We start from the raw sequence: 27,907 nt of genomic DNA on the forward strand, positions 1-27,907 counted from the left end.
TGACGGCCGTGATACTGTTGGCAGCAGCAGCTGCAGAGGTTGGCGAAACTTGCTTTTGCCTTCATATTTTGCCTGGCCCTTCGGCCGGCTGGTTGTGCTACTCTGTTCTACCCTCTACACTGCCTGCCAAAACCAAATACAGTATGCGAAGTGTACACATTTAGACTCAGGTTCAAACCAGCTCCCTGATGACCGCAGTCAAAACTGAGGTTGAGGTGACCCTTGGGGATTGAATTGACGAATATAGTGGTTGAGCTTTTGAGAAAAGAAGGTAAGTTAAACGTTAAAAGGACACAGTCACTGCTCTCCATTTCCTCTCTTTCTGTGTGTGAATGCATAACTGTACACATGTCTGATGTAAATGAAAGACACTCTACGTGTTAATTGTTGGCTGGCTTCTTAGCAGCTTATACTAAAGCCTCTCATATAAGTTGAATTAGCAAGGGTGCCCTTTGCTTTGCCTTCTGTTTACTGCGAGCCATGGCTTGTCTGAATCCAGGAATGTGAGGAGTTGATCATAGAGACACAGAGCGACTTAATTCCCTCAAGTCTGAGACCTTGCAGCCTAAACACACTGAGGCCCTGTGCTGCTGAGGTCAGCTATTTGTTTTTCCCTCTAGCTGCTGAGCGAGACTTCACACAACTCGCACCAGAGGGAGCCATGCTATCCAGCAGTGCTGCATTATGGACCATAGGAGGAGGCGAGAGAGGGCTGATTGTCGCGAGGGAGCCCCCCCCCAACCCCCCCCCCCCCTCCCCCTTCTTTTCCACCCCCAGTGTCCTTTTCACACTTCAACAGCTTTCTTCCACCTCCTCCTCCAACTTTTCCTCCTTTTTGGGAGAGAATTAAACGTAACAGGGCTGAGGCCTGGGATTCAGTGTCACTGCCCTTTGATCTGCTCCCTGTGCAGTGAGCACACATGGTCTCAAAATGTTCACGTTTAAATAATAACTAACTAAAAGCCCTTTTCACAGTGGTCGGTATTAGGAGTGTGCTCCTGCCACGGCAGTGGGCTCAGACCTGGTGCTGGTCTCCAGGCACTGTGCTATGGCTGCCCACTGCTCCTGAATAGAGAGAAGACTTATTTCCCCAAACAGACTAATAAAGAATAACTTAACACATCACCTCCCAGTCTCACTCATCTTTCCCTCTGTAGATTTTCCCACCTACTCACCCTTACAGTAAGCTATAGCAAGCTGACGTCCTCTCCCATCTGTGTGATGAAAGCCAGGCATCTCAGAGTCAGTGGAGGCCCTGCCTGTGTTTGGACTCAACTCACCCACCACCGCAACATTCACTGTACCCAGACAGCCACACAACGGCCCGGCCAGCATTCCTGTCAGCGACAGAGCATACTGTATATGCTCTCAACCTGGCTTGATTTAGAGGATTCTTTATATGAGGGGGGCCCTGAGGAGCCTGACCGGACTGATGGAGAGGAAAAGAAATGTGCCACATGCTACCTGTAAGTCCAGTCAAGTGTATGCCAGAAAAGACTGCGTAATATAAACTGATGCAGTTCAAGATTTCTTTGAATGAAGACATTGTTGGTCTTAGTTTGATGCTCATTTTTCACTTCTCATGACAAATATTGGCACAAAAAAAGCCCCAAATGGGTTTGTGGAAAGCTAAATGCCAGCGAAGAAGCCATTCCAACTTCTGTCTGTTGCAAACACACAACTTCAACAGACATGCGGCATTTCCTAACCTTTGACATGAATAACATAGATATTTTCCCTCAGAGGAACTGCAAGTCTGGTAGAATAAAACAGAATTTGCTTGCTAACAGTAACATAATGTAAAACTGTGTGTTTTTCGCAGAAATAAGAGGAGTTAATGTGAATTCAGCTTTGAATCGTAGAGTTAGGTTAGAGTTAGTTAAGCTGAAATGAGTGTTCTGGATGTGACAGAGAAGTACAAAAGAAACTCACCACTTCTGTGTTTGTGATTTTGGCCAGCAGGTCTGTCAGACTGTCGCCCCACTGTGACTGGTCAGCTGAATCCAGCTGTAGGCCGCAGATCGCTGCCCCCACACTTCCTGTGGCAATCATGGAGGGAGGATACATGGCGAATCCGAAATCTGTTAGCGGAAGAAATACCAATTGAGTTAAATCTCCAGCACTATTAGTTTTGGTAATGATACAAAGAGGTATTTATTGTTACATTAAGCGAGGAGCTAAAATCTTTAGATCAGCAAATGACAAAAACGGTTAATTTACACTGGATTCTTTATTCACCTGGTGCAGTTTGTAAATTTCACTTTTCAATTAATTTGCTCCACAAATAATGTACACATACATCCCTCCAAGAGACAATATGATTTGGTAATCTAGCAGTCAGCGAATAAATAATCCCTCTATTGCACCGGGTCTGAACGCAGCGCTCACTAATGACCAGGGGGCCTGGATAATGAGGGTTCACTTGGCTTGTAAAGGAGCTGAAAAGCAACCACCCTCACCCGCTCCCCGCCCCAGTCCCCCCTTTCCCCAGCCCGGCCCCTTTTCTTCCATCTCCTGAGTAAATCGTGTGCTCGCTGAAAAAAAGCCCCATAGCGCTTGGAAAGGGGGGAATAAAGAGGCTCAGTGCCTCTGCCAATGCTCACTGCTGTAGGTCCTTTTTCCACGTGTGGTCACAGGCGTGCGTCTCAAAGACCAATAACCTTGTTAGCTCCCCTCACTGTCATTCATAATGCAAATGAGACAGCTTGTGAACGGGCCAGAAGCCCGAAAAGGCAAGGCAACTGGCATACAGGGAGAGGGAGCAGGGGAGACAGACAGACAGTGAGAGAGAAAGTTTTTCTCTTCACAAACAGAGACGCACACACACACACACACACACACACACACACACACGCACACGCACACGCACACACACACACACACACACGCTCCTCTCTCTATTCTCTCTTTATGTCTTGCTCAACTTCTACCTTTCTTTTTGGACAACACATGGCCTGCTTAGACGGGGCCAGTGAATGGCACACATGCCTCAGTCTTTGTTGCTACAACAGGCAGCGGTTTGCATTGGCGGCCCTCCTATCTCTTAGCATATTAATAGAGTGGCGGGCCTGCGAGAGGGAAGGCAGAAGAGTGTGACTCCATTGTCCAGAGTCATCACCTCATTTCACCCAATTGAGAGACACGGGGGACAGGGGGTCGACGGGGGGGGGGGGGGGGGGGGGGGGGGGGGGGAGGAAGATGAAGGAGGAGGGATGGACGGAATGGCGACAAGGCAACAAGGAGAAAAGAAGGGAAGTTGGTGGGCTCGGTGGGAGAGGATGAGGGGGGGGGGGAGACGACTCCGATGCACATCACTCTTAAGTCTGTGTCCAGACTCTTGTGAGGTTTTGGAAGAAGAAAAGAGTCGCCCTCCAGCGACCCTCACCTCCTGCCTCCCATCTACCCCCCCACAAGTATTCCTCTGTTCCTTGGCCACCTATGGGCTAGAGGAGTGGGCAGTGGGGGCATAGAAACAGCCTGCACATTAACATATTGCCATATTCAATTGCAAAGCAAACTGTGTGCGATGGCCATGAAGGAGATTTTTCTTCCTTCTTCTTTTTAAAAAAAAATCTGGAATCAAAGAGGTAGGCCCTTTGATAGCTGTAAAGGCAGCCCCTCACTGCCTTTTTAACATGCACAGCCAGGCGCTTTCTCATCTTGTGGGCTCAGTGTTGACAAATAAATGAACTTATTATACACCCCTGTGTTAGCCGCTGGGCCTCTGCCAAGGGGCGATTTATTAAAGGCTACCTCGAGCCAAGAGGAAAGAACACACAAAGCCCCTCAGCATTACATCACTGCTGTAAGAGCACAACTTTCTATAGAGGGGTAAGGAGACAAAGGCATACACGGATTTACTGTACGTGTGTAGTGAGAGCGGACTGACAGGCGAGGAGGCAGACACCTAAGAGACACAGACAAGAAACAATGCACTGATGCCTGCATGCTTTAAGATGCAGATGCAGACGCAGACGCAGACGCACACACACACACACACACACACACACACACACACACACACACACACACACACACACACACACACACACACACACACACACACACACACACACACACACACACACACACACACACACACACACACACACACACACACACACACACACACACCACAAACGTTGGTTTGTGGGAGAGCTGAGTGGCGGACAGTGGGCAGCAAGCTGATTTTTCGCACTCAAGACAAGACAGGTCTGTAGCAGAACAAGGACGCGCGCGTGCAGCCGATGCAGGCTGACACTCCGGCCTGGTGGCTGCTGCATGTGGGGGGAAGAATGGCCGTATTTTAGGAGGCCCTCATTGATATTCATGTTGAGGATAAACAGTGTATGTAGCTGAGTGGGGACGCCTGCGATGGAAAGCTCCCTGTGAGCAGCGGCTGGCTGGCCTGGCCTGCACGCCTCTCACCCCCTCAATGGCCCTTTCTCCTCCATGTGCCCCCTCATCTCCATTCCTCCATGTTCCTATCCCCCCCCCCCCCCCTGAAACTTCATCCTCGGGCTTCTGGTCACACAGTCTGCTGCCCTACATGGCCCACTCCTCTTGGGTGGCTGCAATGCACAGTATGCACATTAAACTTGTAAATTAATTAAAGTTGGAAAGTTGAACACCAGCCAAAAGAAGAAAGAAAAAAACCCTCTCCTTCTCACCCTCTCCTCTCTTTCCATGGCTATAAATCAGGGTCTTGTATTCTATACATGTAGCGCTCATTGCCCTTGTTTATTAAAGGAGTAGCATTACGAGGACCCTGAGCCTGTTGACTGATTAAGGCCAAAAACAAACATCATTTTGGGATTGGCATGACGGTGTCTTTCACCGCTAATGCAACACAGCCTGGTATTCAAAGCTTCTCGAACGGTACAACTATAGTGGAGCTCTTGGAGATGCACAAAAACAGCAACAACTTCACAACTGGGCTTGAGGAGTTCTTCCACGTGTAACTAGGGGAGAAATCTCTGATCAAGAAACAACACAAATCAATTCAACTAGCTGTCATATTCCATTCGCTCTTCTTCCAGACTGTCACTCAGAAGTCAAACAGAAAACAAAAGTTGGGAGAGTCTGAGTCAAACTGTGATTTCCACTCATTTGCCCAGAAAACAGAATTCCTCCTTGATTGTTTTACCCCGTGACAGCTTTCGTCAGCCTTACACCATCATCTCCACTGTCACAGCTGCAGCCTTGAGGCGGTGGTAGCGTCAGCGATGAGGAGCATACCGATACGGATCAGATCAAAAGGTGGAAATATTGAAAAACTCTCTCTCTCTCTGTAGCTGATATGATTTGGAAAAAAACCCTCTTATCAAAAAAAAAAAGTTGGAAGAGAAAGACTCTGATGTCATGACATAAATGTTCAGGTCAAACTAGCTGCCACTAACATTTACTTTACTTCAGATCACAAATATTAGTCTTTGTGGTTACCGTGACCTCCAAGGAAAACATGTAAGCTCAAAAACATTTTGATTTCTAAACCTTACTGGTGGGATGATTGCAGCCTCCGAAGAAAAAATATCTTTCTTTGTGTTTCTGGTGTGACTCAGCTTGCCACAGTATTTACAGTGTGGTGCTGATTACACCAGTGGGGGGGGGGGGGTCAGGACATGCCACTCCATGATTCACTCTGTGGGTCACATTTTTGGGAGCATACTGTCCGGAAGCTTCTTCCTGCTCCATGGGATGACGATGCGACCGGACCGGACACAATTCCTCACATCAGCGGAGCGTGCAGAGAGATGTTAATTTGTTGGAGGACGTGGCTAATTTGTTAGGGTTCTGAGTCATCAAACATGAAGGAGGCTGTGTGTAAACAAACACCAGTAAAGACCATTTCATTGACCACATCTGAGATGAATCATTCCCCTCTAGAATGCGGAGCTGAGTCCGAGAGGGGATTCTAGCGTGTGGCAGCCACTTGGAGAGGCAGCTACAGGAAGCATGCAGCCTCTGGACACGTGAGTCCTAACAGCTAAAATGAAAAGAGAACTTATGAATCATCTTAGAGTATTCGACTCGTCACTGTTGCATAAAAGTGTTCACGTTTACCTCTTCCTGTTCAGACAAGAAGCCTCCAGAGTTTGAAGATGTGTGTAAAGTGCAGGGTTTATATACTCTGTACACTCCATTAGTTGACATTTGCAGTTTCTTTGCCAGTGAATTATTATCATTATTTGTCTCAGGGAAACTAACCAGTTAATAATCATAAAGTTACTTCATGCAGTCCAAAGACACTTCCACAAAAAAACAACAACAACCAAGAAGTAATCAAATACTATTCTGACATAAATGATGTTATTTACATCCCAACTTGTAGCAAAATCGTCATTGTGTCCTCCAGGACAATCGACTCTCTCTTGGACAGCAGTGTTGGCCCTGATCCAGAATTTTCTTTTGATCAACTTCTATAACTATTGTCACCATTCCATGCATTGCATTACAGAGAGGGCTATTGGAGTCGGGCATGAAAAAAAAAAAATAGACCATAATCCCTGCCAATATGGCAAGAAGACGGGAGCTCAATAACCGCAGCAGACAGGTTGGGGTGCATCTGTCTGCCCCATGCACCCCGTCCATTCTCCCACTTTACCTCAATTGAATAAGAATAGAAGAGGAAGCTCGGAGTGCTTGGTGTCTGTGTGTAGGAATGGAGGTTCGTAATCTCCCTTAATGAGCTTGTTTCTGGGCTATTATCCGGCGGCCTGCCTGAGGGAAACGCTGGTGTTTCCTATCAAGTGGCCCCGCAGCGCTGACCCTCGCATGGCTCTGCATATGAAATGTAAGGACCGAGCCTTTTGTCTCCTTTCTACCAGCCTCTAGCTGAGCTCCTGAGCCATTTGCATAGTCCTGAATGGACCAGCCAATGTTATTAATTAATACAGAGCCAGCCTGCGCCACCTGACAAAATCCCACCGAGTGGCCCGAACGGAACTGTTTCATCAAAAGAGAGGAGCCATTAGGAATGAGAGGCCTTATTCTCCACTTCTCCTCTTCCCTCTCTTGTTCCCTTGAAAACAGAGAGCCGCGGTTTTATGCATGTTTTCTTTTTCAGTAGAGGGGCAGCAGTGGTGGGAGTAGTGGTGGGTGGTGGGTTGATTGAGACTGTATGAAATAGGAAGGCCACAGGTGACCCGTTGTCAACTGTCTTGCAAATGTAAATCCTCCTGAGAGATCTCCTCCTTCTGCCGCGTCTTCACCTTCTCAGCTACGCTCAGAAGATGTCTCCAAGGAGGATTCTCACCCGATAACTCAAAGAGTTACAGCTGGGAACGTTTCACAAATGGGGTTTTGAATTCCTAGAGATCTTCAGATCCACCAAAAATTGACTCACTTTGCGCTCTCTCTTTCTCTGTCTTGCCCTTACTCTGTGTTGGCCTGGACACAGGTCTGAGGAGAGCATGCACAGATAAATGGCCTGCTGCTAATCTGGAGCTATCTCCAGAAAGTCTCTCTCCTAAAACACAATGTCAGGAGGACGACTCCACGAGGCTCGTGAAATTTATTTCCACTGCCTCATTGAAGCAATTAAGGACAAAGTGCATGCTGAGTCTTTCACAATGTTGCTTTGGGAATAGGTCCGATCACCGACGCGCTGTCATTCCAGTCATTAATCCGCTGGCACAAAAAAAGGGGTGAGAGAAATGTGGGGTGAGACCGGGAGAGGAAGAGGTAGTATAGGAAAGAGTGAAGGAAAGGGAGACGCGAGAGGAAACAGGCATTTCTTCTTCAAAACGTTTGTTGCAAACTCTTTCTTACCCTATCATGATCCAATACACATCAGTTCCGGTGATTCCATCATTTTATATCGCAAATACCCGTCACCTCCCTTGTATATTCATCGAACTAGACACACACTCCTCTGAATGATGTCAGCACAAGGAGCAGTTTCCCATGAGGGGGTGTAGTTAGCATTCCTGTATGAGGCCTGCAGAAAAGGAAGCTGCTGCTGCTGGTGGTGGGGGTCACCCAGAAAGTGAATAACAAAGGAGAGCCAAACAGCCTTATTGTGAGTGTATTTTGCAATTTTCCACATTAATGTAAGACATAAATCCCTGTCTAAGACAAGTAAACGTGCCAGTTTCCTATCTCTAGTCATGCCTTGTTTGCAGCGTTGAATGTTGCGTTAGATGGTGACGCAAACAAGAGAAACCTGCCCTATAGTGAATCTCAACATGGGAAAGCTATCATGTCCTCCAGCTGTAGGGCGGGGAGCCGTGAGAAGTTAGGGGGGGGGAGAGAAACAGGGAAAGAAGGTGGCAGGGGAAAGAGATATGAAAACATGACATGCCTTAGAATTGGCTATGCGAAAACAATACACTCCTCTGGCTTTCCCTAACTCCCCTGTTCCCTCCTGCATCTTCTCCGTCTCTTCAGATCATGTTAAAGGCTCCCTGTCCCTCCCACGACTCGCTGGATGTTTGATCTCGAGAGAACAATTCACCTCAAGAGCAGAAAGACAATGGCCTGCCTGCCTGTCCATTCCTCTTCTCGACCCTGTGCGACATGGGAATGCCCCCTCAACCGGGCTTAATCTGCTTTGAAGTGTTACTGGATGCTCTGGAAGCCACTGATACGCTTCTAAAACATGACCACATACACAGCCTGGGAGAAGACAAATGATGGACGTCAGACCTAAGAGTCTAACGCTGAAATGTCTTCCATGACACATGCTTTTCTTAAGGCAGAATATTTTCCCATCGGAGGTAATGCATCTCACTTAAGTCACGGCGGGCCGGGACTGGCCCGCGGCACACCTCTGAACAGAGCTGTTGCCGCATGTTATCGAGAGAAGAAGGCTTTGATACGACAACACGAGAAAGTATGTTGATGCGAGTCATTACTGCTTGGTTTGTCTTGGCAGCTTATCCACGATCAGTGGCACTTGCAACACCAAAAAAGAAATAAGAAAAAGATGTGCTATCGAGATGATGTCGCACTCCGCATGGTCATCTTTAGGATCGTTTTTTTTTGCTATGAAACAGCACAATTGGTTTGGACAAACAGCTGTTAATAACACAGGACACTGAACGTGTGAGCTCCTGTTGTGTCCTACCTGTGGCACAGAGGGCGATGAAGGTTTGGACATGTTTGCGTATAAGTGCCAGCTTATCCTCGGGCAGTGGCAGCCTCCTCACAATGTGCTCAATGAAGTCGTTCGGTGTCACTGCTGCCAAGTTCCACTTCAATTTCCCCAACACCACCAGTTCCCATTCCTGGAGAAAGAGCGAGCGAGATGGAGACACAGAGAGAGTGAGAGAGAGAGAGAGAGAGAGAGAGAGAGACGGAGGGAATAGAGAGCAAGGAGGGATAACCGAAAATGAGAAAGATTAAGTGACGCAGTGTACAACAACATATTGAATATACTGTAACAGTTTATACTGCACTTTACTGCAGTCACAGCCGCTACACTGCTGCCTAAAGTGAGCGGCTGTGCCTCTGAAGGCCCCTTACATTAGTATGTGTGGAGGTTAAGCATTATTGTTATTACGTTAGTCTCTGCTGGGACAGAGAAACACCAGCAGAGCCACCAACTCAGGTGACCTCACAACACTGTCTCCCTCCCCGTCTGTCTGTCTGGCATCTGGGGACTTTCCTAAAGAGGCCCACCAGAGGTTCTACTGTGTGTGTGTGTGTGTGTGTGTGTGTGTGTGTGTGTGTGTGTGTGTGTGTGTGTGTGCGTATACGTGTGTGTGATTGCAGAGTAAAAATGGATAGGAAGGCTGTACTTGTTAAGCAGCACCAGGAATAAATCTGTGTTATGTTATAAAGTTAACCAGTGTTTCATTATTTAATCTTTTGCCATTCCATTCATCATTTAAACTATAAAAACATACATTGTATCCACAGGAAATGCAATTATTTTTCACTATTGCATTTTTCTGCCAATTCTGTTGGAGCCCTTTTGTACTTATTAATAAATTCACCCTTTCAGCGTACACTATTCTTCATATAAACAATGCTAAGTGCCACGTATCGTTAAAGACTTCACAGGAAACAAAAACCTTGGGCAGCATTTGAAGTGAACAGCTTTGAATCACACGTTACTCAACACCTTTTCTGTGTCATCAGACCCAAGAGAATCAACTTCTCTGTACTTCACAAGTTCTTTTTAACTTAGCTCTCTTGGCAAAATGTGGAGGGACAATAGGCGTGGTGTTCTCTTCTCTCAGGGTGAATCGCTACTTTCACTTCCTTAAGGAGGAGGTGATTAACGGAAGAGGTGGTGACTAATTTGGGAAGAAATTTCGTGGTTTGGTTCTGGACTGCAGCCTTGTGACCGGGGACTTCGGATGCTCTTCATTTTCCCTTTCAGTGAGAGAGACAGAGAGAGAGCACATGGACTCAGTCATGAGACAACTCAACATGGCTGGCCACTGACCCTGTATGCTACCAGCTGCAACTTTCTAATCAAAGTGACATTTTTCAGCCGTGTCATGTTTCCTGAGCTCCGTGATGCCATGGACATGTATAGAGGGGAGGAAAGGGGTTTTAAAAAACATCAACAACAGAGATTTTGTTTATACCCACAGTTTCTCATGTGGGAGGAAGTGAGCATTTAAAAGCACCACGGACTTAAAGGTTAAAGGTATCTTCCTCTGCTTGCTTGGAGGTGTGTAACCACTATTTCAAAGATTCACTTATTTGATCATATGCAAATCATAGCCCAACAGTGGTCTGTTGATTGCTTGGGCTCTAATGTTTGCAACATGGCTGCCTCCATGCTCTCAAAAGCCTTTTTCCCATCAGTGCCAGCAAGCGAGGTTCAGGCCTACAGCGAGGGCTATATGACGAACCTTGCAACACAGGCTCTATACTGACAGGAGTGGCAGGCATGCAGGCACCCACTTCCTTCTGCTACTGCCTTCCTCTGGTCACACCATCTTTGTAACATTGCGGTTCTCTTTACAAGAAATTGTTACCAAAGACAAGGACATAAAAAAAAAAAAAAAAACGATCACATGCCCCGAGCAGCTGATCTCTGTTTCCTGTATCTGCGTGTCAGCCAAAATACTGCCTTATACAGAAACACTGAGAAGAGGCCCCAGCAAACCAGTTCAGGGACGGAGGGCTTGGTCTTCACACTGAACATGAAGGTAGGATGTTTTCCTGTAAAGTGCAGCACGACATACTGTTTTACATATAAGTCCACCCTGTCTATCGGCGCAGCACTTTCTCACTTTAATACACATTCGGTACAACTACAGTACGTAACATAAGTCGGACACAATATTCCCAGGCAGAAATACATTCCGCAAAATTATTAGAAACCGACAAAACCAACAGCAGCTCGTCAGGAACTTGAGTATACTGCAGCAATCGGCTCGGCGTGAAGAGCCGCCAGCCAGGCAGCGAGGCAGGCCTACAACCACCAGCCACGTCTGGATCATAATATGCGGCCTCTTTCACAACATGGGTGGGATTGGCTGTTGTTTACCGAGGAATGTTTATGTAGCACCACAGAGCGGTGGGGAAACACTTATCTGATGTGAAACTGAGTCAATTAATTGGTGAGGGCAGTTCATGGTACCATCAGGCCAAAGACGCCTCGTCAAATATATCACGCAGAGGAACGGCACACCTGCATCACCACTTAAATGCATCACTGTGAGTGTGAGAGTCGAAAATAGTGCAGCATGACATAATGTCAGAAATGCTTGCATCAACGGTTATTTTTGGATGCAAGCTGAACTGTAAAAGGCAAACTTGTATTTCTCTGTGTCTCTCCCTCTCTGGCTGACAGGAACAGAGTCAGAACTTTGGCTGAAGTTCAAGCTGACCTCGTTGCTCTGTGCAAATATCTGCCACTAGATGGCGATGGAGACCACTGCACAGACACGACGGATACTGTAAAGCCCAGAGGGTCTCATACAGTGAAGAGAGTCATTGTGGAACAACTCACTGTGAGGCTTTCGCTTTTCGTGCACCTTCTGATGATGGCGCTGAACAACAGAATCAGTGAAATGAGAACACCCCTGCAGTTTAGTATGTGATGTTTTAAGTGAAATTAATAAAACCAATACATTTTGAGTGAATGAATGCCTTATAACACATTAATAACCCCCCTTTTCAAAAACAAACTCAGAAAACATATATCATCAAATCTGGCTCAGCTGATGATGATGACAGGTGAGGTGCAACAGTGAATTTTGTGAAAAGTGTTGAACCAACTGTTGCTTACCAGCAGCTCTTGTGGTCTGATGGAGTTATCTGTGTAGATGCAAAGCTTCTCTGCAGTTAATGGACGAGTCTCTTTCAATTTGGATGCAAGAAACATGCACACTGCTCCCAGCAGCTGCAGGTTGCACTTTTTGGTGGGTACCACTGCTAAAAATCTGTCTAAGTAGTTCATGGCCAAGGGAAAAACTTCTTCCTCGCACTTCTCCTCCTCACAAACCTGAAGAACGAGACAGCAGACAATGCAGCAATGTTGAGCGTTTGGAATCAGTAACCCGCCCTGCATGAGACCAGACTTCATTTTCCAGCACTTTAAAATGTATATAAAACTTTTATGAGAAAACGAAACAAAAGTCTAATCACATAAAGAGCACATATAAATTCAATGACACACATAGTTGGGGCCCGGCCAAGAATTTGCGCCCAGCCCTAATCGGTTGCGACATCATAAATTAATTCGGAATAGATTATTTTACAAAAAAAGGGAAATAAGTCTCAGACACATACTGTCAATAGAGTCGCATTCCTGTAGTTCACTAAGAAATGAATTCAAGTCACAATCGGTTGAGGCAAAAAAAACACCCCGACAGCGCAGCACACGGAAACCCACTTTCTTTTTTTCATTCGTCATATTTTCATAAAATAATTAAAAATATAGATAAATTATCCAGACCGATTTACTTCACATCATAATGTTCAGACGGGTCTTCTGTATCATACCCGACAATATATTTCGAAATCCATGCGCGATAAATTCGAATAAAACGACAAAATAAAAGACAAGGAGCAAGAGGTTGGTCTGATGTGCGTCACCGGCGACCCGATATATATATTTCAAAAATTAATTAAAAATCTCCAGTGCGTCGGATCCTGACAATATTTACATGGAAATAAAGCCCAAAGGCTCGAGATTGTTTATAGATGGATGTTGGCCAAATATATTCGACATAGTGTCAAAAACCGAACATAATTCCAGAGTGAGGCAATGCGTCGGGGGGAAGACCCAAAGGACAGATAAGGCCCTCGCCCCTTCCGACATTTCGAATAGATGCAAAAAATGTTTACAACGCTTTTTGAGATCACTTCTATACTCAGTGCACACAAAAGACCATCCTCTGTCATTGCCGACGGGTTTGAGTCGCTGTTATTGCGTTTATGACACTGTAAAGTCCTCTTAAAAGCACGAGCGCTCCTGTAAAAAACCAACATGGCGATAGAACACAACAGGGCAGCACTGCATTGGGGAGTGCATACGTGTGCATGGAAATAATCCGGCTATCTAAAATAATAACATTAAAGAATCAACGGGCAGCTCGTACAGACAACACGCGAGGCACATCAAAGAAATCCTCTGGTGTCACAGAAAGCACAGCTCGAAGTTTCACGAGCAACGTCTTCGCGACCGTACTTTAAAAAAAACGGTAATAAAATAATGACAGAAAGCGACACATTTGGTTAATACGAGGAATAAGCAGTCGGGAACGAGAGATATAAGTCGTATCTACTGTCCGACAATTGCAAACAGCAGTAACAAAACAAATCAAGAGGCTTTAAAGTCGAGCACGGAAATAAGACTTGTCGGCACTCGGTGTTTCGGTATACCTCCAACATCCAAGTAGCGACCATCCTCCTCATAAACGGCTGAATATCTTTCTGGACGCCTTTGAAATAGGAATATTGGGGTAGAAATCTCTCCTCGAGGGTCAACAAGCTCTGCAGGACTCTGTCATCGCACAGGAGGTTCGGATCGGGACGAGCTCGGATGGTGTCCATTTCGAGGCAGAGCAGCTCCATGGTGCTGGTGCTTTCACTTAAGTCGGAAAAAAAAAAGTAGTATTTCTCTCACGGAAGCGTATAAGCGGCGTTGCAGAGCAAAAATGCAAAAGGATAGCAGGGAACGTCTTTTAGAGGCATAAAAAAGTGAGACTGCAGGAGCTCCGTAAGAGTAGTCCTGCCTCTCCTTGTTGAGAACTTTTTCCTCTCTCCCCACAGTGCGCCTCTACTTTCATCCGCCTGGCCAGATCAGGCGCATTTCAAGCCTACGCTGTATGCGCCACTGACGCAATTCACTTCATTACCTCTGCATAGACCAGAAGCAACACGCTGCACACCCCTGTCCCTCTTTCTTCTTCTCTGGCAGGCACGACATCTTTCAGCTAACGTGTTTCATTAAACATGTATATAAAAGTTGACATTTTCCCAAAAGTAGATCCCCAACACTATACAGTGAAGGGTGCAGAATAAATATTTCTACTAAACTCGACTTTATCCAGATTTCTTCACGTTTACCGACTGTTTTAGGCTAAACTAATTCTATAAATTCTGTGGATACATTAAAGTGTGTGACTGATGGGTGTTTCATTAGAACATGGTGCGTTCTGGTAAAATACATGCTTCTCTGCGTTTAAATGGATGCATTTCTTTATGTTGGTGCTTGATTTTCTTGTGATGATAACTACAGAATGGAGAGAATAACGGCGGTGTCACTTAACATGATACACGAGGGAATGCTATACCAAGTGTTGCATTATTATTACCCACATTTTCAGGATAAGAAAGCCTTCAAGACACCAACTTTATAGGCTACTTATTTTAAGTGCAACAAGGGACCCCATTAGCATAACAGTTTAGATTAGAAAGAAAGAAAAAACTCCCAAAAGTGACTTAGTAATGATGCTATCTTCTGAACGTGTCAGGCAGCTTTTTCAAACGGACTCAGTGAACCCCAGCGTGGAGCATGTATGTATCTATGTGGCCACAAACACAGCGTGTTCATTTACAGCGGCGTGTGCTCGCGCACGGACACGCGCACAGGATAGAACCACCCGCCCACTCACTCTCACAGGCACGCACACGCACGCACACACACACACACACACACACACACACACACACACACAGACACACTCTCACACACACACACACACACACACACACACACACACACACACACACACACAGACACACACTCTCTCACACACACACACACACACACACACACACACACACACACACACACACACACACACACACACACACACTCTCACACACTCTCACACACACTCTCACACTCTCACACACATGGTGCTATGAACTATTTAATTCATTGCAGCCACAAACTGCTTGTGGTTCATGAGATGGCTTTCTAGGAAATGTGATGCAGCGTTCTTTTTTTTTCAGTTTTCTGTTAAAGATAACACAAAGACCTTTGTCCCCTGCATGGACCAAAGACCCTTGACTTTGCTCAACCCAAATATTATCAACCAACTTAACAATTCCTGCTATAAATCACTTTTTTTTTTTTATTATTCAGACTTCCTCAATAATTTATGGAAAAACAAGCAGGTGGAATCGAAGCTGAGAGTGTAAGTCATTGAGTGGATAATTAAAAAATGACTGCCAAATGATTTAGCCTGGCATACAGTCACAAAGGGAATCTGCATGGGTAAATATGTTAATCCCCCTCCTATTCTTAGTCAACTTCAAAGAGCGAGCCTTGAATGAAACGAGACTTCAGTGCATCAGGACAAGACTGGGGACTGTAAGTCCTCAGAGCTTTAGAGTTGTTAATTTCCATCCGAAGCTTGTTGGCTATATAGCAACGCTTGTGAGAAAAGTGGGGGAAATGTCTCTTTAAAGTTTTTTTTTCCAGTCTAAGTTGTTTCCTCCTCCCTGTGTGTCTATTTGCATAGCCAATAGTTCCTCAGCGCTCGACCGAGGCTGTGTGATTGTTACTGGGCAGACTTCTTCTTTACCCTTCTCTCTCTCTCTCTCTCTCTCGCTCACTCTCTCTCTCTCTCTCTCTCTCTCGCTCTCTCTCGCTCTCTCTCTCTCTCGACTGCTGTGGTCAGCTATCAGTCTCACCCAAATAAAGGATGTCGCTGCTGCTGAAGCACGCGCAACAGTGTCTTGAGTGGTACCACAGGAAAAGAGGCTGCGACTTAGTCTTTATATTATTAGTTTTAGCGTTTTAAAATCGGCGAAAAAATAAACTTCGTTACTGGAGTGACACATCTCCTCTGCAGTGCATCCTGGGTAGTCTATGACATATCCAGAAACAAGAGTGTGCATTTTGAAACAATGAAGAATGCAATCACTTCACAAAATGATTCAAGAAAATTAATAAAAACTCGAATTACGCAGGAAAGGAAAAATCGAAGTGATTGCATCTTTAATGGCAGAGACCTTCCGTGGGAAAAGGTATTTGTACACTGTGCAACTGATAAAATTCATTTTTCAAAATTGGCAGTTTATCCAGTTCATTCAAGCACCACAACTTGAAATCCTCCCTTGACGAGTATACACTTTACATGATCGTGTTTCTAATTTGATGCAGAAGATGAGATAAAAAAAATAATTTGGAATTAATCGAAACTAAGAGAGGTTTTTATTTCTGGTTAAACCGACTGCGTCAGAGTTCAAAGAAGCTTAACAGGGTGCTGAGGTGGAGAGGCAGGTGCTCCAAATCCTCCTCCACATCCAGCACCAGCAGCTGCCTTGCTCCAGCTCACCAAACTGCGCAATTACGCATCTCAGAGTCATCATTTCCAGCATTTCACCACAGGCTGATGTCAGGAATGGTCACGTTTGCTTTGACGCAAGCAAGCCAGTAATTTAATGTTAAAAAAGAAAATCACTGATAATATGCAGCAGGTCCATTTAACATCACCATCGGCAGCATGGCGCTGCAAAATGTCCACCTGGATCTTCTCAATCCTAAAATATTGCTTCCTTCTAAAAAGGTAAAATCATCGATGAGTTAAATGTCAGCTTAACAGTAAATTCACAGTTTGATTGTGTTTTTTCATCCAGTGAAATATCGAAATAAGGCTGATAATATAATCAAAGAACTTTTCGAAAAGAATGTTATACAACGTTCATTCCCATGTATGAAGTATTCTGATAAAATAACTCATGGAGACACATGTATTAACACATTTGTCAAAAAGTTTTTTGTTTTTTTTCGGCAGCTCCTGCAGCAGAACAGTGACGCCAGCGGCTCCTCTGAGGGAGATCTCAGGCAGCATGCAGCGCATTGTGTCCCCGGAAGCATTCAATTTCCATATCAGAATAAAATCGGAACACACGCAACAGTTTAGAAACATTACACGTTATGACACAAAACATTCATCTATACACCAGGAGGGGAGCAGTCAATACAAAACTGAAGTTTGAAAAGTTAATGCACACTGCAAGAAATATCATTTGGGTCAAATCATTTTATACAGTTTGGTGTTTTGAAACGGTATTTTCTCTAATAAAAGTTGAATCGAATCAATCAGAGAGGAGGGGAGTCAAGCCCTCTTCCTGGCAGCTTTATCAAACGCTGCTATTTCCTGGAAACCCTGAAAGAATCTGCCTTCATGATTTGTTTTAGTGGCAGATGATTCCAGAAAATCTCCGAAATTATATTTTATTAATACATACATAATTATTAACCCCTACATGTGGATTTTGTCTGCGTTATTTTGACAGAAAATAAGAGTTAAAGAAGTGAATAAAAGAGTGAGGGTCACTTTTTGCAGTGATGTTCGACCAGTGACTCATCATCACCACCGCACATGTCTCCGTTTAAATCCGTTACAGCGACCAGCGACAAGCAGACAACACCCCGGGGTGCTCTGCCGATGATGAGCGTTGCTCTGTATTATTTTTCTTTTCTCATTATTTTAACCGACATCAAAATGACGCTGAGAAAAATGTCCCACAAGACAAATTAAGTGTCGGAGGGGAATTTGGCAGGCTCCTATCAGCAGCAGAAACAGAGTTGTGAAATGACAGCAGCAGGTCTGAGTGTGTTTGTTTGGAAGCAAAACAAACAAAGTAACAAATTAAACAGCACTGCCGTTTCAAACAAGTATGAAAAGGTCTATTTTCTTTGAATTAGTCAGGCACCTTATACTCTCAGAGCAATGTGGAACAGAGGGGGCATTCATTTCACATTGCTTTTATTTCAAAAATAAATAATGCACAAATAGTGCATTTTGTGTAACATATTTAGACACACCATATCTTCAACTTTAAATATTAAAAGAACAATCATCATATAGGGCGGCTTCTCATGTTTTACAATAAGGCTACATCAATGTAAAAGTGAAACTAAAATGAACAAGAATAGGCGATGAAGATAATCTCATCAAACAAAGCTTTCACCAACTGCAGCAGATAGATAATATCTCTTCAGTTATGTGTAAAGAAAACACCTCAAACACATTCTGTAAACAACACACCTGCATCAGCAGGTCAGCAACTGCCATGCAGGAAGTACAACTCTTCATGAAATTAAATTAAAAGATTACTACTATGTTATAACAATCTGACATGATTTAACTAATTACCATGTTTCTTTTAAGATTTCAAAGAAACTAAAATATGAAATAAATCTGATGTAATAAAGACACTTTGGTGGATTTATGTGAAATTCCACCAAAGTCTCCTTCAGTTTGAATTCTGCAATAATTCTTTATATATCTTTGTTGAAACTGTTTATATATGTTATCCTTATTTTTGTCATGATTCAATTTAAGGTTGAGCTTTGGAAGATTTTTGATAAAGGTATTAACAATCCAACTATAATAGATTGTTTTTGAACGGTTGGAGAACTGACTTATTTACTGAAAATAATTCAGAGATTTAATTATTTGTGAGAAAACCACAGGAATAAAATTAAACATTTCATGCTTACAATTCAAGTGTGCTCATTTTTGTATTTTATGGACAACAAATCTGCTTAATTTCAATTTAGTTTAGATTCTATGAACATACAACATATATATTGAACTAAACACAGCGAGTAATGTTTACAAAGGCTAAAATCAGAGAAGGAAAAAAACAAATGATGCGTATTATTTGTTGGAATTTTTACTTTAAAAATATGTCTTTATATATACACAACATAGGTGTTCACACTGTAACACAATGCAGCAGTTTAACAAGAAAACAGTCCATTCAACAACCAAGCAGCAGGTGAGATGTCCACAACAGCCCTCAAATAAACACCCAGCAGCCTCCTCTCTCTTTCTGCTTCAACTAACATTTGTTGGGGGGGATTCATCTGCCTACTGAACTCCTGAGGTCACCTCCTGCCAGGTCACAGAGGAACATGGAGACATTTCAGAGAGCAACAACCAACAACTGCAACATGCGCCAATGATTTATTAGGGCAGCTCAAGCGCTATACCATGTAATCAACATTTGAAACGAGAAAATAGTTTTCAGATGCTCTTCGTGCTTCTAAACTGATGTTGAGCAGCACTGCATGATGGCTATATACACTCACAATGTGATTCACATGAAAACATCACTATCACGTACAGAGAATTTGTTCATCATGCCCACATTTCCACATTTTTTACGTATTTTTCTGTGGTTGAGTAACTGCAGATGTGTGCGCCAAACAACAACAATACAGAGAAAACTCAATCATCCATGATAAAAACAAACACCAGACTTGATGCAAAACTTCACTTGAAAAACTATTCTCCAACCGAATAGTGTGAAACATCACAAACTTATAAATAAAATGTAGACAGCTGCATCCCACTGATCCATGAAATACAAAGTGTTTCAGTCGTTAAACACAAAACCAGTACGTGTTGGCCGTTTCCTCGTATCATTTTAAACGGTTCAAAACTGTGTTTTTTTACTGTAATCAGAATCGAAATGATCGTGCATCCTGGATGAATCCAAACCCAATCACGTGCAGAATCAACTGAAACACTCAACATTCTGTCTGTCATGCTGTTTAGACTCGGCACCATGAAGATCAATCAAACACGGATGTTTCGTCACCACATCCAGGATGGACACAAGTCCGTTTGTCCCAATTAAACAAACACAAAAGTTAAACATTTTTATGTGATTCTAAAAATCGAAGACAAATATCTGGTCAGCAATCAGCTGATATGATAAATGGCACCATCTCAAAACAAAGAAGAAACACTCTTTAGTGTTTGCGTCCTGCACTGTTGGGAGCTTATAGCACGCTGTATGATGTGAGTGTTTCCAGCAGTGGTGTGAAGCTTGTCCCTGACATCTCCACTAACCACCTGTGGGATTTCTCTGATTCCCCCTCCATGACTGATGTTACAACAATGCAGCTTTGGCACTGAGGGCTCGCCCTGCAGACGTCCCTCAGACTCCTTCAGAAATTCTTTATGCAAACATGTCCTCCCAAATTCTTTGAGACGTGCCCTTATCTCATTAACTGGAAACGAAACAAGGGGGAGAAAAACACGTAAAGAACAAAGTCCTAATTGTTGACGTCTTTGGGACAAGATGTTGACGGCATGATGCAGGGGAGGGATGAAAGAAACAAGACATCTCACTCAGGTAAATAATACCTTTCAGAGCCTCTGGTCAAAATGCAACCGCTACATGGTGGAGCAGTGTGAACAGACATTGAACCGCCTTCAATGGCAGGAAGGATTCAAAACGACATCGTTAAATGTGTCTGATATACGACTATTAATCCATATTCATTTAGAGAGCATTTAATTGACAGAAGACCAGTAATGCATTGTTTATGCTTGATACACGGGCAGAAGCTTTGGTGTATGCCAAAACTGAATGCACTTCAGTGCATGGTCGTGTCATCTCCAAATTTTGTGACGGACACCCATCAAACGTGTCTTTAGAGATCCAAGAGAGAAAAGGTCATGCCACGGGACATAAAGAAATTATTATTAAGTTGAAGTTATGCTTTTACCTAAAACTGTTTTAATCACAAAGCAGTAGCTCATGGTCAGAGCTGTATCCTTCTCTGTTCAAATTACTTTCTGATAGCTGTAATGTTTGTAACAAAAAGTACGTTTGTGTGGGACCTTCTTCCCGTTAAAAGACAAAAAGAAAAACGTAAACACAAAATTGTAGTTTGCAGATTTTTATTCCAAACTTCATGTTGGTACTGTACTAATAAAAGGTACCGAGTGCAAGTTGTGGGACAATAATAACAACCTCCGGTTAACACAAGAGCGAACCCTTTGGTATTCATTTACCTTTCTTCTACCCCTCCACCCCATTCCTTCATCCCTGCCTTCCTCCCTGCATCCATCCCTCCCCTCTTTTGCATGCTTGACCCTGTCTATTTGAACTCCACCAACAACCTTTCATGCAGTCATCAAAATCTGGGGCCAAATGAGCCCGATAGAGAGGTGGGTTTGGAGCACCGGCTGCTAAATAATGTCAATATTTCCTTGCTCTAAGAGGAGGATAAACTGCTTTCTCACACTCTTTCTCTCCACATAGCAGCAACAGTGAAGGCTGCCTCGCTCCACACAGAGCGGCGCAGAGCGGCTCAGCTGCTGCTGCTGTCTCTTCCCCTCCTGCTCCTCCAGGATTTTCCCATGTTCATATCACTAGCCCTTGACTTTGTCACTCATGCAACAGCTGCTTGCTGATACCACACCACAGTTCCAGCCTATTGCTCTCCCTTCTTTCACTATGCACGCCAACAACAAAGGCATTGTTAATCCAGCCGAGTCCTTGGTGCAGAATGCAAGGACTTCTAGGGAGAGGTAGGGACAATAACTACATTTTTGCAACAATTGTTTTTTCTCCAGATTGTTTGAAAATTGTGTCTCTTGGTGCTTTGGGAGGATCAACATCCTGAGGACTTCCACCTGGAATCACAACAAGCTCAGACTAAAACACGCTGAACTTGAGGTCAAAGAGATCTCACGCCGTGGGCTTATCAAAAAAGCTTACCGGCACTTGAATAACAGCACCAATCAAAAAAATCGTCACACATAATTCATTAAAAACTGTTATTACAGCTACAAAATGGGACGCTGAGTGACGCGAGGAACGTAGCTGCACAGTGAACTGAATGCAGATTGATTGAGCTGCAGAATAACCCAAGTCAAGTCAAGCCGTTCATGCAAGTCCTGTTTAATCTATGATTCACATGCCGCTCCCAATAGCGAACAAAAGGAAAGCTGCCTGTTTACATTGAGTGTGTCAAACACACAGAGAGGTAACACCAACATTAAAGTTAACCATATACTTTCCAAAATAACTCAGGTCACTAAAAATAACCCCAAACACCCAATATAGAGAACACCTGAGCATAGTGTCAGTGGTGCTACTGTTGCCCTTGTTTCCTTATCGCTCCTGCAGATGGTAACAGATGGTACGTGGAAGACAACGAGATTTGAACAATTATTGAGGGTTTTCCTGCTGTTGCAACGGCATCCGGTGCTCACGGATCTGCGGTGGCTAATAATAAACACTGAGAGAAGCCTTATAAAGAAACGAGATACAGATGCAGAAAATGACACGTTCAAATATACAAGCAAAGAAAACACATGCACCCCCCCCTACCCCCCCCCCCCCCCCCCCCCCCCCCCCCCCCCCCCCCACACACACACACTATCTGATCTTCTTAGTGATCAGTGATAGAGACAAATGAGGGGGGCCCACCACGGTGGCTCCCCTGGCAGACGTGCAGCTTCATTACTGCACTACACATGAATGTGCATCCATCCTCCCAAACACTCTGGATCAGCCCGCAATAATCTGATCCTTTTGGGAAACCGAGGTGTTGGACTGTAATTTATAGGCCGTATCTTTCAAGTCTTTCCCTCGGCTCCGCTGGTGGCGTCAGCCGCTGAGCCACTGTGTGTGTTTAACGGCTACATGTGTCGCTCCCTATCTCGCTCTCTGAGTGGCACAAAGGTAAAAGGAAGCTTAACAGCCTGGGAAAAAGTTGAACAGTGTGAAATTACCTTGATCCAAAGATTCCTGCCACATACCAGCCCAATGAACCCATAACAGAGCAGGCACTCAGTCAGAGAGCCCTGCCTGCAGGGAACAGCTGAGACATTACAGAGGGAGAGGGAGAGAGAAGGGAGGTGGTGGGGGGGGGGGGGGGGGGGGGGGGGGGGGGTGTATAGGGAGGTGAAAGAAAGATAAATGGGAGTAGGAAAGAGGCCCACCTCCAGTAATCTCCAGTCTACAGTCAGTGGTCGGGGTCAGAGTATCTATATCTAATGTACATCTCATGATAACGCTGGACAACTGGTAGGTGGGGTACCACTGACTTGATTAAGTCAGATTTCACACACAGAGGCCCTTTTGGGGGTTCTAGGAGGAGCAGCTGTAAGGCTGTATGATGTTGACAAAATATCGTGGAAAAATGAGACGACAAAGCTTAGAATTGATTCTGGTTTTGTTGACAATGAATTTTCAATGAGTTTGTTTCATTCAGCAACATTTCCGTAATATCTCGGTCAGTCTGGAATAAAAACGTGTTGCTGAAGCGCTAATTGAAACCGACATCTTTTAGAATTCATACCAAGGCAACTTTCATTTAAAAAAAGAAAAAATGTATTAAAGACACAAAAACATTGTGCAAACAAACAAGGCAGGGCTCTGTGATGGGAAAGCATTTAAAAGAGTTTATTTCGATGGATTAAGATGTTTGTTGACCTACTTGCCTTGGCCAAAGAGCCATGCTTTGATGCCCTGGTAAAGGCATGCAGGCCAAAATGTGATGGTAAATCATCTACAGTAAATAGACGCTTTGAATACGTTTCGCTTCACAAACCTGAGCCTTGTTGTGTAAGAATGACTCTTACTTTCTACTTTATTTACTGATTTTTCTAAATATATGTTTTTTTTCTCCTTCACTGAAGAACACATCTCTGATTCTATGAAATATTTAAATGCTGCAGCAGAATTATTTAAAAAAAAAGTGTTTTTTCAGTGACAGGCAAATCTTTTATACGAGAACTCACTTTTATCATTCCCAATAGAATTCCCGTGTGTCTTATTTTAATCTATAATATCACTCATACCTGCACGCAACTTATTTGACTGTAAAAATCTAATTATTGGTTGGTTAAAATCACACAATCTTGCAACCATCACACAATTAAGCTCTTCATTTTGTTTTGTTTATACTCAGTTACAGGACGATTTTGTTAGTTCTGCATTTTCTGCTATCAATAAATAGAGAGGAACCAAGAAAAGATAAGTCCTTTAATGACATCACCATCAGGTGGGACTCTCAGTGTGGCCTCAGGCTGTCCGACAAGGGATCAGTGATGTAAATGCAACTGTGGGATCAATACAGACAATAAAACGCCTCAAGTCAAACTGAGCTGAAAACAGGCAGAAAAAGAGCAGCAGCTTCAATGACATAACTAATCAATATAAGCCACCACATGAAGGGATAATAACTAAATATAATCACAAAGAATAATAAATGTGTGAAGATGCAATGTACTCAAAACAAATATACTATGCTGAAAGGTTTCTATGGACTTTGATAATGAGGCTATTCATGACAGCATGTGGCTTTTGTTTCCCACACTTGTTCTGATCTGATGGAGATAAAACAACTTAAGAAATAGACTTATATAAAGCAGGGAAAACATAAATCTGTGAATGACACAACATACAGAATGGGTCAGGAAATAAATGAAAAGGTATTTTAGTTTATTTTTATTTTAATATTTAGTTCTACTCATCTTTATTCAACAATGTTCATTTTTCAGGTTATTTATCGACAGGTAAATCAAAATATTATTTACGCAGATATTTAATTGCTTTTTTACTCATTTGTAGATTTATTCATTTATTTGAAGTTGTGACGCCTTTTTATCCACAAAATCAAGAAACAATGGTTAGACAGCCACACCAAAACGTTTTCACAAAAGCAAGCTCAGCGAGACGATGAACACATATGTGCTGGACAGAAAAACGCGTAAAAGACGGAAAAAAAATTGAATCCGCACAACAATTGCTCCCATGAACATTTAATAGATTACCACTGGTTACATTTCGACCATCTAGCTCTTCTTCAGACAAAACCTTTGTCTTGGACACCAACACAAGCCAATAAAACGCAAGCAAACAATGGAATTGACTGTAAGGAATTCCTGTCTTGTGACACTGTTTGGGTTTCTTTGAGAAACAAAGGCCATTGCAGGTCTGAATACATTCATGTGAATGTAGAGGGAGGTCTGTGTGATTGTTGTTTTTCTATCTCAGACACAACAATGGCCAATTTTGTGTCGGCAGAGGACCCAAACACCCCCGCTTGCGTCACTGCATTTCAGTCACTGTCTTTATAGCTTCTCTCCAAATAAAGCTAATCACATGCTCTCTGACACGGTAGACTCATGCCAGAATGACTTCTTAGGCACTAATAGACAATCTGTGCACAAAAAGAAGAAAAATAACCCATGTTTTTATTTAGTGGTTAAAAAAAACATTGTGTCTTGATGATTTATAAAGGAAATCCCCACTTCTAAAATAGATGCATTTCATGAGTAATTCAGTGCGTATCTTCATCGCAGTATGAAGTTATTGGACAAAATGCTTTAGTTGAAAGATTAAGGTTATGATAAGATGAAGGAAACCACCCTGTACGGTGATAGATAAAGAAATAGATGAATAAATAGATTATTATTAGTATATATGGGTACACAGTTTGTAAAACTATTAGAAGTATTTAAAAGTAATGTATGGGACACTGACATAGCATAGAAGTCAACACAGTGGCATTCACTTATCAAAAGACAGAAGGAGGTGAACGGGTTTCACTGAAGCAGTTCCTGTGTTTCTTGGTTGCACCTGTTTGTTGTGTGGCAGCTTGCGATGCGTTTAATCTTATCAGAATATCTGCAGTGCCTCAGCAGTCGTGTGCTCTCTCTGCGTTTGGAAGTCTGACAATTGTTTTGTTCCCAATTAGAGAAACCGTCTGCTGGAGGTACCGATTCTGACAGCGCCGGATATGAGCAACAGTGCACTTTGTGCCACATCTAGAGCAATGTAACCTGAAAGCTGATGGGGAGTGTGCCATCAGGTTAGTCAGGTGCAAAATGCTTATGCTGCACAACTGAAAGGCACAGTCAAATTGCTTTTTGACTGCTGTTGTACGTGCAAACACATGAACAGGTCTATATGTAAAAGGCACAGACTCCCTTCCTGTCACACACAAACACTGAGACAAGCAATTCTCTAGTTCAATTTGTACACCATTTTATTCAGAGAACCGTGTGTCAATAAGGTGATTGTTCTCTGTCATCTGGTGATCTCTGAGCGTCTGGATTTCCCCAAACCTCGCTCTCCTTCTTTTAACTAACAGAAACACAGACGTGTTTTTACCAGTAATTCGACTTTATTTTGATAGGTCCACTGACTACTTCATGCTTTTTTCTTTTTCCCAGCTCTCTGTGACTGAAGTTAAAGGTGTGCTCATGTTTTTTCATTGTAAACAAGCACTGCATTGTTTACATTCATTTCTTTCCACCCAAAATGCATTGTGTGCATCCATGCATGTTTTGGAATCGGCACTGTTCAAATCGCACGCTCTCTTCTATTTCTCCTCTTTTATACCCCGTGTTCTCTTTTTGGATGCGTTGCTGCCACTGTTGTTCAGTAAACACTCTGCAGTCGACAGAAATTTGTAACCCGTACGAATGACATGCATATGCACGCTGGTAGGGTGTGAGATACATACAGTGCAGAACCTCGCTCATCAAAAGAATAGTTCTACAGCACCACTAGCAATCAAAGATATTGCTCTATACAGGTTATGCTGCACATTATATGATAAGTGGTAAATAACTATCATGATTTTAGTGGAAGTTCAAGTAAAAACCTTTATCCTGGTACTTACTGAGGTACGTTCATGGTCTTTCCTGTCAACCAGGGATGAATATTAGATATTCAATTTACCCTAACCTTAACGGTGTTAGGGCATACATTTATTAAATTACATGCCCATTGTCATTTAGCTTTTTTTTATACAGAAATATAACCCAGTTAGTTATTTTTCATATAATAGCACCCACTTATTCATTTTCATGTATCATGTATTATTTGTTAATCAAATAAAGCGTGTAATAAGCCTGTTATTAATACTAGCTGGACAAAGTGAAAGTGAAAGTGAAAGTGTCTGCCTCACAGGATGAAGCACAGAGTGCTGTGATAAAAGCACCCTTTTATCACAGACGGAGGAATTGGTTTTAAAGCAAAAAGCAAAACCTCTTTATGGCAATATTTTGTATTTACACCCAGAGCTAATAAGGAACCTGATAACGTTAATCAAGCAATCTGTAGTCTTTTGGTATAAAGTCGAAAGAGGCGGCCCCGCAGCGAAAGAGAGCACCAACACCGGCAGAAGAAAAAAAGAGAAGCACATTTTCCTCTTTATGACATGTGGTCAGAGCTGACAACAGGTCCATACAGGTATCAGGCAGACGAGACCCGCAACGATTCAACAGGACCCTACCCAGCCCATTAGTCCTAAACTGAATGGTTGGAAACTCAGGTCCCAGGTCGGGTCAGGGTCACCGGTTACTGGGACTGGTGTAGACCTCTATTTCTAGGGACTGAGCTAAGTAATGTAATTTATCAGTATCTGATTGCTGCCTTGGGAACTGGGAAGAAGAAGTGTGAGGAATACACAGATAGTAAACTCAACTTTATGTGATTCCCCATTGGCATTAAGGAGCTGGACTCATTCATGTTCCATTACCTCAGGAATGTCTACTGGGGAACAATGGAGCAGCCGCACATCACAGGCTGGAATTCACCTTTCAATCCCCCCCCCCCCCCCCCGATCCGACCTCTCACGCCTGTAATCATGTTAGCTCATACATAATCACATTTCAATTACCTACAGGAGTGTGACCCTTGCCTCCCAACGTGCCTAATCTAATACATATGTTTCCTAAAAGACCGAGGGATGCCTTGTTTTGAGCATGCA

At 43.4% G+C, this 27,907-nt stretch overlaps 1 protein-coding gene across 12 annotated transcripts in view; it reads right to left on the reverse strand.

The window, feature by feature from the left end:
• ccnd2a (cyclin D2, a) overlaps positions 1 to 27,907 on the reverse strand; it is a 143,340-nt gene that overhangs the window by 3,660 nt on the left and 111,773 nt on the right. For 9 of the 12 annotated variants that reach the window (XM_076082290.1, XM_076082291.1, XM_076082286.1 and 6 more), the window contains 4 exons: positions 13,792 to 13,999; positions 12,194 to 12,409; positions 9,068 to 9,227; positions 1,933 to 2,081 (listed from right to left, as the gene is read on the reverse strand). In XM_076082290.1, the coding sequence (XP_075938405.1) occupies positions 1,933 to 2,081; positions 9,068 to 9,227; positions 12,194 to 12,409; positions 13,792 to 13,999 (733 nt within the window). The remainder of the gene's footprint in view (positions 1 to 1,932; positions 2,082 to 9,067; positions 9,228 to 12,193; positions 12,410 to 13,791; positions 14,000 to 27,907) is intronic. The other 3 variants (XM_076082294.1, XM_076082293.1, XM_076082292.1) reach the window with 1 other exon arrangement.

The sequence above is a fragment of the Anarhichas minor genome, unplaced genomic scaffold, assembly GCF_050575085.1.
Source record: "Anarhichas minor isolate MPS153535 unplaced genomic scaffold, ASM5057508v1 ptg000090l, whole genome shotgun sequence".
Taxonomy (NCBI): Eukaryota; Metazoa; Chordata; class Actinopteri; order Perciformes; family Anarhichadidae; genus Anarhichas; species Anarhichas minor.